At 45.4% G+C, this 15,571-nt stretch overlaps 1 protein-coding gene and 1 non-coding gene across 2 annotated transcripts in view; one reads left to right on the forward strand and one right to left on the reverse strand.

The window, feature by feature from the left end:
* Nucleotides 1-480: 480 nt before the first annotated feature.
* Nucleotides 481-587, forward strand: LOC123462532. The gene has a single exon (XR_006638344.1). It is a non-coding gene; the product is annotated as a U6 spliceosomal RNA (small nuclear RNA).
* A 2,743-nt stretch (nucleotides 588-3,330) lies between these two features.
* The window catches only part of Catsperg (cation channel sperm associated auxiliary subunit gamma), a 36,849-nt gene continuing 24,608 nt past the window's right edge, over nucleotides 3,331-15,571 (reverse strand). Inside the window, exons 16-27 of the mRNA XM_045155303.1 lie at nucleotides 14,037-14,250; nucleotides 13,147-13,468; nucleotides 12,897-13,015; nucleotides 10,443-10,523; nucleotides 10,304-10,360; nucleotides 7,673-7,829; nucleotides 6,721-6,784; nucleotides 6,523-6,618; nucleotides 6,188-6,277; nucleotides 4,054-4,146; nucleotides 3,860-3,959; nucleotides 3,331-3,777 (exon numbers count right to left, since the gene is read on the reverse strand). Coding sequence (XP_045011238.1) covers nucleotides 3,526-3,777; nucleotides 3,860-3,959; nucleotides 4,054-4,146; nucleotides 6,188-6,277; nucleotides 6,523-6,618; nucleotides 6,721-6,784; nucleotides 7,673-7,829; nucleotides 10,304-10,360; nucleotides 10,443-10,523; nucleotides 12,897-13,015; nucleotides 13,147-13,468; nucleotides 14,037-14,250 — 1,645 coding nt within the window. The 3' untranslated portion in view covers nucleotides 3,331-3,525. The remainder of the gene's footprint in view (nucleotides 3,778-3,859; nucleotides 3,960-4,053; nucleotides 4,147-6,187; nucleotides 6,278-6,522; nucleotides 6,619-6,720; nucleotides 6,785-7,672; nucleotides 7,830-10,303; nucleotides 10,361-10,442; nucleotides 10,524-12,896; nucleotides 13,016-13,146; nucleotides 13,469-14,036; nucleotides 14,251-15,571) is intronic.

A 15,571-nucleotide genomic window follows, 5' to 3' on the forward strand; every position in this document is an offset into this window, starting at 1 on the left:
AGAAAGAGAAAGAGAGAGAAGGACTTCCAGCCACTGCAAACAAACTCCAGATGGATGTACCAGCTTGTGCATCTGGCTTACATGGGTACTGGGGAATTGAACCAAGATCCTCTGGCTTTGCAGGCAACTGCCTTAATTGCTAAGCCATTTCTCCAGCACTAATTTTTTTTTTTTAAAGTTACCCCAGACAAAGCTGGATGTAGTGACGTATGTCTTTAATCCTAGCTCTCAGGAGGTAGAGGTAGGAAACTGCCAGTGACTTTGAGGCCACCCTGAGACTACATAATGAATTCTAGGTCAGCCTGAGCTAGAGTGAAACCCTACCTCGAAAAACAAAAACAAAAACAAAAGTAAAACCATTTTTGAAAAAAGAAAAAGTAACCCTGACAATATGTTTCCCACCACCACTCTACTCTACAATTTCCCACCAAAATGTAAACAAAACTGCTAAACTGTTAGAACAGGATGTGAAGCTTAAAAGTGCTTGCTTAGGCAGCACATATCCTAAAATTGGAATGATAGAGTAGAATAGAATGCCCCCCCTATACAAGGATGATACACAAATTCATGAAGTGTTCCATATTTTTTAAATATATATTTAAAAAAATTAGAGGCTGTGTATGGTGGTATACACCTTTAACCCCAACATTTGATAGGCTAAGATAGGAGGTTTCACTGTAAGTTTAATGTCAGCCTGGACTACAGAGTGAGTTCTATGTCAATCTGGGCTAGAGTAAGATACTACCTCAAAAAAAAAGTTTTTAAATATTTTTTGTTTTGTCTTTTTAAAATAATTTTTAAAAATTAATTAATTAATTAATTTGCTAGAAAAAGGGAGGGGAGAGAGAGAGAGAATGGTTGCACCAGGACCTCCAGCCACTGCAAACAAACTCCAGATGCATGCGGCCCCTTGTGCATCTGGCAACGTGGGTCCTGAGGAATTAAACCTGGGTCCCTTGGCTTTGCAGGCAAACGCCTTAACTGCTAAGCCATCCGTCCAGCCCCTGCCCTCTCTCTCTTTTTAAAATATATTTTCAATATATGTTATTTATAGAGAATGGTAATTATGCCTGTATAATAAGATATCCAATAACTGTTGCTACACCAGGTACATCAGCTAATACTGTACTCTTCTTCTGGTCTACACATGCTTTTGGGCTAGTACCTTGGTTTTTTTTTTTAATAATTTTTTAAACTTTTAAAATTTTTTTTTGAGAGAGAGATACAAAAATAGGCAGGCAGAGAGAGAGAAAGAGAGAGAGAGAGAGAGAGAGCGTGCACGCGCCAGGGCCTCCAGTCACTGCAAATGAACTTCAGATGGTGCATGTGCCCCCTTGTGCATCTGGTTTACATGGGTCCTGGGAAACTGAACATGGGTCTTTTGGCTTTGCAGTAAGTGCCTTAATCGCTAAGCCATCTCTTCTGTCCCTTTAATAATTTTTTATTGACAAATTTCATAATTATAAACAATATTCCATGGTAATTCCTTCCCTCCCTCCACTTTCTCCTTTGAAACTCTACTCTCCATCATATACCCTCCCCCTCTCAATCAGTCTATTTTATTTTGATGTCATCATCTTTTCCTCCTATTATGATGGTCTTGTGTAGGTAGTGTCAGGCACTGTGAAGTCATATATATCCAGGCTATTTTGTGTTTGGAGGATCACGTAAGGAGTCCTACCTTTCCTTTGACTTTTACATTCTTTCTGCCACCTCTTCTGCAATGGACCCTGAGCCTTGGAAGGTGTGATAGAGATATTGCAGTGCTGAGCACTCCTCTGTCACTTCTCAGCACCATGATGCCTTCTGAGTCATGCCAAGGTCATTGCCATCTGAAAAGAGAAGGTTCTCTAACCAAAAGTGAGAGTAGCATTAATATAATATATGGGTATGAACATTAAGAGAAGTGCGTACTGGGCAGTTTGGTGAGCCATCTCCCAGCCCCAGAATGTTATGCTTTACAACAGCTTCCTGGCATCAGTGCTATGAATATGCCTGACTTTTACTTATTTTAAAAAATATTTTACTTTTTTGAACTTGAGAGATGTGCCACCTTGTGCATCTGCTTTACGTGCATACTGGGATTTTGAACCTGGGTTCTTTAACTTTGCAGGCAAGTGCCTTAACCACTAAGCCATCTCTCCAGTCCATTTTATTTTATTATTTATTTATTTAAGATAAAGAGAGGCAGAAAAGGTGTGCCAGGGCCTCTAGCCTCTGCAAACGAACTCCAGACACATGCACCACCTTGTACTTCTGGCTTTCGTGGGTCCTGGGGAATTGAACCTGGGTTCTTTGGCTTTGCAGGCGTCAGTGCTAGGAATATGCCTGACTTTTACTTATTTTTAAAAATATTTTATTGTTTTAAACTTATTTAAGAAAGAGAAAAAAACAGATAAGAGAGAGAATGGGTGTACCAGGGCCTTCAACCACTGCAAATGACAGCTGGAAAACCAAACTTGGGCTGGCAGGCTTGTAATCAAGCACCAAGCACCATTAACCACTGAGCCATCTCCTTAGCCCTGTTATTTTTTTAAATTATTTTCAAACAGAGAGAGAGAATGGGCATGCCAGAGTCTCCAGCCATTGAAAATGAATTCCAGATGCTTGCACCACTTTGTGCATCTGGCTTTATGTGGGAATTGAACCTGGGTTATCAGGCTTTGCAGACAAGTGCCTTAACCATTGAGCTATCTCTGTAGCCCACTTTTTTTAAAATTTATTTTTATTAACAACTTCCATAATTGTAGACAATAACCCATGGTAATTTCCTCCCTTCCCCCATCTCCAGCCCTCTTTTGTGTTTTGTAAGGCGGGGTCTCACTTTAGCCCAGGCTGACCTGAAACTCACTCTGTAGCCCAGGTAGGTCTTAAACTCATGGCAACCCTCTTACCTCACCCTTGTCAGTTCTAGGATAACAGGGGTTAGCCACCATGCACAGCTTTGTTTTTTGTTCTTAGAGATTTTAGGATCTCATGTAGCTCCAGCTGGCCTCAAAATCATTGTATAGCTGAGGATGACCTGGAATTCCTGGTCTTCCTGCTTCCACTTCTAAAATGCTAGGATTATAGGTGTGTACCACCATGCTCATACTAAATTTTGTTTGTTTGTTTGTTTTTCAAAGTAGGGTCTCACTCTAGTTCAGGCTGACCTGGAATTCACTATGTAGTCTCAGGGTAGCCTCCAACTCACAGCGATCCTCCCACCTCTGCCTTCCGAGCGATGGGATTAAAGTTGTATGCCACCACGCCCAGCTAAATTTCAGTTATTTTAATGACCCATGAAGCTGTGCTGGTACAAATCAAATGAACATGAGCCCTTCTGCAGACTTAGGGCTGGTCCTGAAATGAATCTTTATTTGAGTCTGAATGAGACACGAACATTCAGGCAAATCAGGGAAGTCTATCTAGGAAGGTGGCAGGCTACATTTCTAGAGGAACTTGACAGGAGAGGTGTGGGAGTACATAGGGGATGAGATAAATAACAGGCATAAGAGGCTCAAGTCAATGACTTCTATCTCATCTTCAACTTTGTCCTGTGTCAACTGGAGTTTCCTTTGGAGGTTCCTTTGGAGGTTCCTTGGAGCTCTCCCCAGAACTTGACTGAGATGGTGTACTGAAGGCCACAGTGGAAGTGGCATAGGTATAGTATGACTCGGAAACCATAATATTGTTAATTTTCCAGCGAAGTGTGAGCCAAGCCTTCAACATATATGGCCACAGGATACAGAAGATGATGTAGAACGTCACTAGGCCCACAAGCACACTGGCTGACACCTGCAAAGCACAACAGTTATGGGTACACAGATGGGGCAGACCCTTGCCCACCCACAAGGGTAGCCTTTGAACTGTCACTCACAATGACAATAAAGAGTGATCGCTTGTTACTGAGTGGAAGCCCATGGATGTGAAGTAAGAAGATGAGCTGGTAGTCACAGTATGTACTGTTGTCCACACCTCTGGTAGGGGGTGGGGTTCAGAATTGGGTGAAGTAGTCTCAAACATCCCATGGAGACAATCTCAACCCCCACCTAGGTCACATGCATGGCTCACCTATTGCTCACCAACACCTTGAAGAAGAATTCAGGGGCAAAAATGTTCCTGGGAACAATGTCGTGGCATGGGGAGTTCTCCAGGCACAGCCACCTGGAGCCAAAATTCAGGCACTTGTACTACTTATACCACATTCTGGGTGAACATCAGCTATGTACCGTCTCTACCTTCTCCTTTTGAATTTTGGTGTTAGGGATTGAACTAACGGTTTTATGAATGCTAGACAAGCATTGTATTGCTGAGCAACATCCCAGTCCCTCACTGGTGGACTGTAAGGGCTCTAATGCTGAGCCACACCCCAGCTCATAGTCTCTACCTTCCCCTGCCTACTTCATCCAAATTAATGCTGCCTGAGCATGGGCTGTTTAGTCACTCATCCCCTGCTGCCTTCACTTCCATCTGCCAATTCACCTGTCACTGTGCTATCACCCAGATGATAGTTGGCTTACCTATCTGTACCAACTCACCTATTATTCCCTGATGCCTTCATTGCTTCCTCCCACAAAGACAGCTTGAACACATAGTAATCACAAATGCACATATTTTTTCACTTACTCCATTTCTTCATCATTCAGTAAGCCCAGATTGAACACTGACAGGTACAGATGCTTAGTTTGTTCACTCATTTATTGACTTCATTTGGCATTATTTGCTTCCACTTGTTGAATCAAAGTAGTTATTGAGCCCCTATATACTAATTAGCTCCTTCATTGTTTTATTCATTCATTAACATCTCCATTTGTCAATTAATGCCAACCACGAATTAACTTATTCATTTGACCAATCTTTCATTCAAAAATACTGTTGGGCTGGAGAGATGGCATAGTGGTTAAGGTGCTTTCCTGCAAAGCCTAAGGACCTAGGTTTGATTCCCCAGTACTCATGTAGGCCAGATGCACAATGAGGCTAATGTGTTTGTTGTTTGCAGTGGCTGAAGGCCCTGGTATGCCCATTCCCACCCTCCCTCTCTCAAATAAATAAATAAAATATAAAAAATACTGTGTTGATTTAAGAGCTTGTCCTAGCTGTGTGTGGTGGTGCACACCTTTAATCCCAGCACTTGGGTGGCAGAGGTAGGAGGAGTGCCAGGAGTTCAAGGCCAAGCACTTGGGAGGCAAAGGTAGGAGGATCACCGTGAGTTTGAGGCCACCCTGAGACTACATAGTGAATTCCAGGTCAGCCTGGGCTAGAGTGAGACCCTACTTCGAAAAACAAAAACAAGCTGGGCGTGGTGGCACATGCCTTTAATCCCAGCACTTGGTAGGCATAGGTAGGAGGAGCACCACGAGTTCAAGGCCACCCTGAGACTCCATAGTGAATTCCAGGTCAGTCTGGGATAGAGCAAGACCCTACCTTGAAAAAAAAAAAAAAGAGGAGTTGGTCCTATAGAGGAGACAGATCCCACAGGAGGCAGCAATAGCTCTATGGTCAGAGCCAGAAAGAGGAGGGCAGTTGCAGCCAGAAGGCTGGGATGAGAGAGGAACAAGGGAGTCCAGAGGAGTCAACTGCCTACCTTGAAATTTTTTTGTTTATTTTTATTTATTTATTTGAGAGTGACAGGCAGAGAGAGAGAGAGAGAGAGAGAGAGAGAGAGAGAAAGAGAGAGAGAGAGAGAGAGGGAGGGAGAAAAGAGAAAGAATGGGCACACCAGAGCCTCCAGGCACTGCAAATGAACTCCAGACACGTGCGTCCCCTTGTGCATCTGGCTAACATGGGTCCTGGCAAATTGAACCTCGAACCAGGGTCCTTAGGCTTCACAGGCAAGTGTTTAACCACTAAGCCATCTCTGCAGCCCTCAACTGCCTACCTTGAAACAGGGAGCAAAGCCTTTTTGTAAACTAAGGCCTGAAGAGAAAAATGGGAGGGCCCATCTATACAAAAGTTAACACTCCTCAGGAAATGCAAAAGCAATTGTGTGGGATTGCAATATTTAGAAGGCTCTCAAAGGCAAGCAGGATGAGCAGGTAGGTGTCCAGGATGCTTGTGTAAAGCACACTCTTGTGATCCCAGAAATTAGGAGGTAAAGGCAGGAGGATTTATGTCATCCTTGGCTACATAAAGAGTTCAAGGCCAGCCTTGAAATGGGACCTTGTCTCCACAAAGTAAATGTAAAGAAGTAGGCTTGCACACTCACTCGATGCCAGAACTCTGATGGGACAGGATGTGGAATGCCATGTCAGGAGTGGTCCTTTTGTCTTCTGTTTTCCAGATGAGGCTCTTGGTACTGTGCAAGACCCAGTAATGTCAGCACGGAAAGAGCTACCAACGAGGCCAGCTCAATGCACAGAGGCAGGACCCTTGTGGGCAGAACCCATGGCCAATATGGGGCAGGATTATATGGGAGCCTAGGGATGGCTCTACAGACAGGGCCTGAGATAGCTAGGGTGTACAGAGGGTGAGGCTTGCTAGGCTGGAGATGTGGGAGGGGTCTCAGGCAAAGCTTGTGTCCAGGGGCCCCACAGGAATTACTTATCCAGTGGACTGTTGTAACGATAGATTTCATCTTCAGTGTAGTCCCGGATGGTATCCACTGTTGGCCCACCGCCCACCACCTTCAGCACATAGCTGCCAGGAACAGAGTAGTTGATGATACCTGAGGTCCTGAATACTGCATTGCCTTCTCCCACCTGCAATGTTCCCTTAGGTGCCAGAGGGCCTAACTTTTACCTGCCTGTGAAACTGCCTGAATCTCCTGTTGCCAAATCTTGAATCAAGAAGAAGGGATAGAACACTGTGGAGTGGAGGGGGTTGAGACCAAGAGAAGAAATTAATTTGGTCTGAAAAGTGTATGGAAAATAGAAAAGGGAAGAAGGAGAGATGAGAGAGAACTAAGAGTTAGGCCAGAGGGTGGTGGATCAAGAGGAGGGGAGTGGCAGGAATGGTGAGACAGTCCAGACAAGATGGCAGTCAACTATGGAAAAGAAAGGATTGGGGGCTGGAGAGATGGTTTAGCAGTTAAGGCACTTGCCTGCAAAGCCTAAAACTCAGGCTGGACTCTCCCGGTCCCACATAAGTCAGATGCACAAAGTGACACAAGCATGCAATGTCGCACATGCACACAAGGGGGCACGTGTGTCTGGAGTTGACTGCAGTGGTTGGAAGCCCTGGCATATCAATTCATTCTCTCTATCTCTCTCATAAAATAAATAAGGTCAGTCTGTGGGGCTTGTCTCAAAAAGGAAGGAAGGAAGGAAGGAGGGAGGAAGGGAGAAAGGGGAGGGAGGAGAGGGGAGGGGAGGGGAGGATTGGCCAGTCGTGGTGGCACACACCTTGAATCCCAGCACTCAGGAGGCAGAAGTAGGAGGATTGTTGAGTTCCACCCTGAGATTACATAGTGAATTCCAGGTCAGCCTGGGCTAGACTGAGACCCTACCTCAAAAACCAGAAGAAAGAAAGAAAGAAAGAAAGAAAGAGAGAGAGAGAGAGAGAGAGAGAGAGAGAGAGAGAGAGAGAGAGAGGGAAAGAAAGAAAGAAAGAAAGAAAGAAAGAAAGAAAGAAAGAAAGAAAGAAAGAAAGAAAGAAAGAAAGAGGAGGAAGGGAGGGAGGGAGGGGGAAGGAGGAGGGGAGGGGAAGGGAGGGAGGAAGGAAGGAAGGAAAAAGAAAAGGATTGAACACACACTGTCACGGAAGAGGAAGCAGGGCATCTCTGGATCCACTACCACGCAGTCAAAGTAGCGTTTGTTTTGTTTCCGGTGGTTCGCAACAGTGTAGGTGATATCAAAGGCCAGGCGCTTGGCTGGGGGGCAGCCAATTAACACTGGCACCATCAAACTTCCCTAAGGAGAAAAATCTTGTGCCTTAAGGGGACAGGAAAAACACTACCCCTCCAACATACAGTGGACTACCTGCCTGGCTCACTGATACCATTGCTGACAATGAAAACTTATTAAAACAATCTTTCAAGGAGGGTGTGGTGGCTCATGCCTTTAATCCCAGCACTGAGGAGGCAGGGGTAGGAGGATCATTGTGAGTTTGAGGCTAGACTGACACTACCTAGTGAATTCTGGGTCAGTTTGGGCTAGAAACTGAAGGGTTAATAGTCTTCCCTAAAAACTAAAGGGAAGTATAGAGTTAATAACTATCCCTCAAGTGTGCTGGCAATAAAGAAGTTTGGCACCCTTCCCTGATTGATGCACTCCCCTTAGCCTCAATGGCCTTGAAGTACCAGAGACCATCTGAGTACCCTCCCTTAGGCATTCCTGGCTGAAGAAGCCTATTGTAAAAAGGGACACAAATAGCTACAATTTTTCTTATCAAGTGCACCTGGTCCAGTCTGTTTTTCTTAGCATCCTCCTTATAAACTTGTACCCCAGCCTGGCTCAGTGCTTCAGTCTCCATCCTGCCAGAAGGCTGCTGCCCCTCAGTTTCTCTAAATATGTCTGTCTGTAGAGATCAAGTTTGGTGTTCTCTTTTACTTTTCTCTTACACTTAACTTGCAGAGAACCTACCTCAATAAATAAAAATAAAAAACAAAACAAGCCAGGTGTGGTGGCATATGCCTTTAATCCCAGCACTTGAGAGGCTGAGATAGGAGGATGGCTGTGAGTTTGAAGCCAGCCTGAGACTACATAGTGAATCCACGTCAGAAATCTAAATCCATTATACATTTTTATCCCCCAAACTTCAACTCTATTGCTTATCTTCTCCCTGATCTTTCTGGACTATGCACAGATACACATGTATACATACACAACCTTCTGTCCCCAGCATATAGCCATATATGAATACTCATCTCTCCACTTCCCTACTTGCTCACCTTGATTCATGCACACTTGTTCTTTGTTGCTACTTTAGCCCAACAAATGAAATCTCATATTATCTAAGGAGACTGGGATATTACAAGTGCCTTATATTTTCTGAGTCATTTTATGAATCATTCTAAGCCAGAGGAAGGACCCCAAGGTAGGTCTGCTGGAAGGTAGGCAGGGAAATCAAGGAGAACAAGGGCTCTAGGTCAGCTCCCTTTTCTACCACTTTTTGGCCCTCTGGATTACTCTGAGCATGTCTGCAACTTTCTGGGTCTCAATAGCTTCCTGTGTGTAAAATGTGTAAGCAAGAGGAGAATCAAGAACCACAAAAAAGGCTGAGGAGATGGCTTAGCGGTTAAGGCACTTGCCTGCAAAGCCAAAGGACCCAGGTTCGATTCTCCAGGTCCCACATAAGCCAGATGCACAAGGTGCCACATGCATCTAGAGTTTATTTGCAGTGGCTGGAGGACCTGACCTGCCCATTCTATCTCTCTCTCTCTCTCTCTCTCTCTTTCACAAATAAATAAGTAAATAATAATAAAAAAAAGAACCCAAAATATAGAAAAAATAATATGAGAGTAGCCAAATGAAAACCAGTGTGTAGCCAGGCACCTTTAATATTAGCACTTAGGAGGGTGAGGTAGGAGTACTGCTGCGTGTCTGAGGCCAGACTGGAATAGGGTGAAGCCCTGTCAAAGAAAGAAAAAGAAAAGGAGGAAGGAAGGAAGGAAGGAAGGAAGGGAGGGAGGGAGGGAGGGAGGGAGGGAGGGAGGGAGGGAGGGAGGGAGGGAGGGAAGAGGAGGGAGGGAAGAAGGAGGGAGGGAGGAAAGGAGGGAAGAAGAGAAAGAAGAAAGGGAGAGAGAGAAATAAAGACAGTTTATGAAATTGTGAAATCGGGGAATGTAGATCATTGAGAGGGTTTGCCTCATACTCAAAGGCCTAGGTTCAATCACCAATGCTGGGGAAAAAAGCCAGGTGTGGTGGTGCACACCTTTAATCCCAGCACTAGGGAGGCTGAGCTTGCCATGTGCTCCATTTGGGCTAATTGGTAAAAGAGCCATTGGCAGGTTGATGGCTTCCCTGTTAAGGTGCTTGCCTGCAAAAAACTCAGGTTTGATTCTCCAGTTCCCATGTAAACCAGATACACAAGGTGGGACATGTATCTGGAGTTTGTCTGAAGTGGCTAGAGGCCCTGGTGTGCCCATTTACTCTCTTTCTCTCTGTCTCTTTTTCTCTGTCTACTAAATGAATATATATATATGTTTAAAGAAGCCACTGGACACCTCTGCAAAAAATATTCCAAGGAGCACATAAGCTTGTATGCAACCTACAGAGATGTGAAGTTGCTTTCTGAAAGCATGAAGGAGTGGATGGGCAGATGAGTGAGGAAGACAAATGAGAAGGAAAGAAATTATAAATTCATTAGTGAGATTCCCAGAACAGCATTGGGAACCAGCCCTCCTCCACTTCCAATAGCCCACCCAGTACCCAGGCTCCAGTACTTGCATGCGTGGCCCAATATGAGTGTTCATGAAGCAGTGCCCGGAAGAACCCACCACCTGTGGGTAGGAACAGGTGATGATGGGTCTCTATGGGCCCAGTTCTCCCCTTATTCCTTGCCCCTCCAAGCTTGGACCATACTTTGATTGTCAGGGAAGTCTTCTTAAGGTGATGCCCACTGATGCCCTGGTCATAACACGTTCCTTTATCCTGCAGTCTAATCTGAGGTGGACAAAGAAGAAAAACAGAAATAAAGAAATATGGGGCTGGGAAGATGGCTTAGCAGTTAAGGTGCTTGCCTGTGAAGGCTAAGGATCAAGGTTCGATTCTCCAGGGCCCACGTAGGCCAGAGGCACAAGGAGTTAATTTGCCATGGGTGAAGGCCCTGGCATGCCTATTCTGTCTCTTTCTTCCTCTATCTGCCTCTCCCTCTCTATCTCCAATAAATAAATTAAATAAATAAAATAAAACAAAATTCTCCATTTGCAAAACCTTTAAACAGGAAAAAAAAAAAAAAAAGAAGAAGAAGAAGAAGAAATATAGTCAGGCATGGTGGCACATGCCTTTAATCTCAGCACTCGGGAGGCAGAGGTAGAAGGATTGTTGTAAGTTCGAGGCCAGCTTGGAACTATAGTGTCAGTTCCAGGTCAGCCTGGGCTAGAGTGAGACCCTACATCGAAAATACCTAAATAAAAAGCCGGGCGTGGTGGCGCACGCCTTTAATCCCAGCACCCGGGAGGCAGAGGTAGGAGGATCGCTGTGAGTTCAAGGCCACCCTGAGACTCCATAGTAAATTCCAGGTCAGCCTGGGCTAGAGTGAGACCCTACCTCAAAAAAAAAACAAAAAAAAAAAAACAAAAAGAAAATACCTAAATAAGCCAGGTGTGGTATTGCATGCCTTTAATCCCAGCACTTGGGAGGCAGAGGTAGGAGGATCGCCATGAGTTCAAGGCCACCCTGAGACTACATAGTAAATTCCAGGTCAGCCTGGGCTAGAGTGAGACTCTACCATGAAAGAAAAAAAAAAAGTAAATAAATACATAATATATGAGCTGGAAAGATAGCTCTTAAAAGTCATTTGCCTGCAAACTCTGAAGGCTAGGGTTTGAATACCCTGCACCCAAGTAAAGACAGATGCACAAAGTGGTACATACATTTGTTTGTTTGCAGTGTCAGAGACCCTGATGCACTGTGCCCATACTCTCTCTTTCTTTCTCTTGTCTCTCATATAATTTAAAAAAAGAAATAGCCCAGCACAATGAACATACCTTTAATATCAGGATTTGGGAGGCAGAGGTAGGAGGATTGTCATGAGTTTGAGGCCAGCCTGGGACTACAGAGTTAAGTTCCAGGTCAGCCTGGGCTAGAGTGGAACCCTGCCTCAAAAAAAAAAAAAAAAGCACTAAAGTGGTGATTCAGTGGTTAAAGGTTCTTGCTTGCAAAGCTGAAGGCCCAGTTTCAATTTCCCAGTGCCCATGTAAAGACAGATGCACAAAGTGGCACATATGTCTGGAGTTCATTTGCAGTGGCAGGCAGGAGGTCCTGGTGCACCTTTACATATTCTCTTTCTGTGTGCCTCTTTCTATATTTCAAATAATAAACAAAAATTTAAAAACGAGGGCTGAAGAGATGCCTTAGTGGTTAAGGTGTTTTCCAGCAAAGCCAAAGGACCCAGGTTTGATTCCCCAGAACCCACATAAGCCAGATGCACAAGGTGGCACATGCATCTGGAGTTCATTTGCACTGACTAGAGTCCCTGGTATACCCATTCTCTCTATCTGCCTTTCTCTCTCTCTCAAATAATTAAATAAAAATTTTAAAACATGGGCTGGAGGAATGGCTTAGCAGTTAAGGCATTTGCCTGCATAGCCAAAGGACCCAGGTTCGATTCCCCAGGACTCATGTAAGTCAGATGCACAAGGTGGCACATGCATCTGGAGTTCATTTGCAGAAGTTTAAAGCCCTGTTGAGCCCATTGTCTCTCTCTCTGCCGCCCCCCCCCCCCACCGTCTCTCTAAAATATATATTTTTTTCAAGGTAGGGTCTCACTCTAGTTCAGGCTGATCTGGAATCCACTATGTAGTCTCAGGCTGGCCTCCAACTCATGACGATCTTCCTCAAGAGCTGGGATTAAAGGCGTGTGCCACCAAGCCCGGTAATAATTTTTTTTTTTTTTTAAAAAAAAGGTATTTAAGGGCTAGAGACTTGGCTTAGCGGTTAAGCGCTTGCCTGTGAAGCCTAAAAACCACGGTTTGAGGCTCGATTCCCCAGGACCCACGTTAGCCAGATGCACAAGGAGGCGCATGCGTCTGGAGTTCGTTTGCAGTGGCTGAAGCCCTGGCGCGCCCATTCTCTCTGTCTACCTTCCTATTTCTGTATCTCTCTCTCTCTCTCAAATAAATAAATAAAAATAAAATATTTTAAAAAGGTATTTAAAAAAGAGAAAAAGATGAATCAAATACCCGATATCAAGGGTCAGGTAGATCTGTGCCCTTTCAGTGACTGCACAGAGGAGTAAACTGACAGCAGCTGAACAGCTGCCACTGTCCTGCAACTCGGTGCCCACCTTGGTGGACCCTCCTCTTAAGGCCTCACCTTGTACAGCACCGAGTTCCGGTTAATAAAGACTTCCTGCTTTAGTGAGGCCATGATGCATGTGGGATCCGCCACCACCACACTCAAGACTACCTTGTTGTGCACCAGAAGGGCGGAGCCTACCCAGAGAGAGGGAGGGACTAATGCATCGGTCCCGCCCCCTCCTCCCAGTGCCTAGGCCCCAGCCCCACCCTCCGTTTTACGCACAAGGGGCAATCCAACAACCTCTACTTAGACCCCGCCCACAGACCAACATCCAAGGAGTCCTCCTGTGCTGTCAGGAAAATGCTGAAGTTGTATGTGGTGCCTTTGTCCAGGAAAATGGTGTCAGGCAAGTCATAGTCGGCCTTGAGGTCGTAGATCTTTTTGTAGCTGCTCATGTCAATGTACACACCACCCACAGTCTGCGAGTTGCTTGAGAGGTAGAAGTAGTAATCCTGGGGTGCGCCAGGTAAATCAGCACAGGGACTAGGAGGTGGGGGACAGGTGTAACCCATCCTCACTAGTACCTCATCATTTGTCTTGCTTTTCCACCAGCGCCAGGTAGGGTCGTGCACAGGGTCTGCATATGGCTGTGGAACCGGTAGACATAGTGAGGAGGGAAGCATTGGTGTGTGTGTGGGGGCAAATCCATTAGCACTTTTCTGGTTTGGGTTTTGGCTCATAACCAAAATAAAAGGGCACATACCAGCCTGCCCCTAAACCCAGCTTTTTTGTTTGTTTGTTTGAGGTAGGGTCTCAGTCTAGCTAAGGCTGACCTGGAATTAACTATGTAGTCAGGGTGGCCTCAAACTCACAGCGATCCTCCTACCTCTGCCTCCCAAGTGCTGGGATTAAAGGTGTGCGCCACCACGCCTAGCTAAACCCAGCTTTATGTTTGGTATCTGGTGTGTGTGTGTGTATTCAAGCCTGGCCTTGAACTCCTAAAGCTCCTGCCTCTATCTTCCAAATACCGGATTACAGCTGTATGTGATCATGCCCAGCTCAAACTTGGCACTCAATCTAATAGCAGCACCCCCAAAACCATTCTTCCTAACCTTGGTCTGGGTTTGCTTTCTGTATCACCCAATGTTCCAATCCTTGAACTTCAGGCTATAACCTGAATGTGCAAACCTGGATGCAGTTCCCCCAGGAACCCACCTTGTCATACTTGGAGTGTAGCCACAGCAGGTAGTAGACAAGGCCTTGATAGACAGCAAGTGAGTTCTCACTGTGGAAGCCTGAAGCCTGGATGATCATTGGTGGCCGAGCTCGATAGCGCTCTTGGCGGGTGTAGGCCTGTGGGTTAGGCAGGTCACGCAGCCGCATCACCGTGAAGGGGCAGAAGTTTTCAAAGACAGGCACCCGAATCATCCTAGGCAGCATTGGGGTGGGGAGGAAAACAGCTGACTTTAGCACATAGAGTACTGGGAACATCCCTAGGCCTTAGTTTCCAACTCTGCCCTGCTGGCTCCCCAAATCTAAGCCAGCACTGGTCAAACTCAGCCCCTTTATGCTTGGAGGCCTCTGTACACATCTGATTGGCTGTCTCTTAACACAGCCCCTTCTGCAGTCAGTCCCTTCTTTCTGTCTACTTGAGCTTGACTTCCAACTCCACTCCAGCCAGGTCCCTGCCCAGCCTCCACCCTCATCTCCAGCTACCTTGCTGTATTCCACCCACAACAGGTGGCTGAAGCATTTTGTGTGTGTGTGTGTGTGTGAGAGAGAGAGAGAGAGAGAGAGAGAAAGAGAGAGAGAGCGCCCAGACTGACCTCCCTCTTGCCATCATCCTGTCTCCAACTCCTGAGGTGAGCCCCCATATCGGACTCAGGATGATTACTGCCATTTCCATGCCTTAATATCATTCTGCTTTGTAGTCCTCTCCCATCTCTGCTGTACTCTTTACACAAGTAGTTTCTCTCAGTCCTTTTTGTTTTTGCCATTCATTTATTTATTTATTTATTTATTTATTTATTTATTTATTTATTTATTGGTTTTTCGAGGTAGGGGTTCACTCTAGTCCAGTAGTCCAGGCTGACCTGGAATTCACTATGTAGTCTCAGGGTGGTCTTGAACTCACGGTGACCCTCCTACCTCTGCCAAGTGTGCCACCATGCTCGGCTTCTGTTTTTGTCTTTTTGAGAAAGGTCTCGTGTAGTCCAGCCTGGCCTTGAACTCCTAATTCTCCTCAGTGCTAAAATTACAGGTATTCTGAGTTTGTAAACACTCAAATCTCTTTTTTTAAACATTTTTTTTTTAAGAATAAGTTCTTTTTAAATTTTGTTTGTTTATTTTTATTTATTTGAGAGCGACAGAGAGAGAGTGAAAGAGGCAGAGCGAGAGAATGGGCATGCCAGAGCTTCCAGCCATTGCAAACGAACTCCAGACACATGCGCCCCCTTGTGCATTTGGCTAATGTGGGTCCTGGGGAATGGAGCCTCGAACCGGGGTCCTTAGGTTTCACAGGCAAGCACTTAACCTCTAAGCCATCTCTTCAGCTCTGAAATATCTTTTCCTCTTCAGAGCCTTTGCATGTGTGGTTCCCCCATCTGGAACACCCTTTCCCATCTCCTCCCTTGGCTAATTCCTTCTCATCTTAATGTCACACCTCCTCCTAGAAACCTTCCTGATACCCCAAACTATGCCAGATGCTTCTTGAGCTTTCCTAGGTACTGGGTCCCAGGTTATCCTTGAAG

The sequence above is a fragment of the Jaculus jaculus genome, chromosome 7 (genome assembly GCF_020740685.1).
Source record: "Jaculus jaculus isolate mJacJac1 chromosome 7, mJacJac1.mat.Y.cur, whole genome shotgun sequence".
In the NCBI taxonomy this organism is placed as follows: Eukaryota; Metazoa; Chordata; class Mammalia; order Rodentia; family Dipodidae; genus Jaculus; species Jaculus jaculus.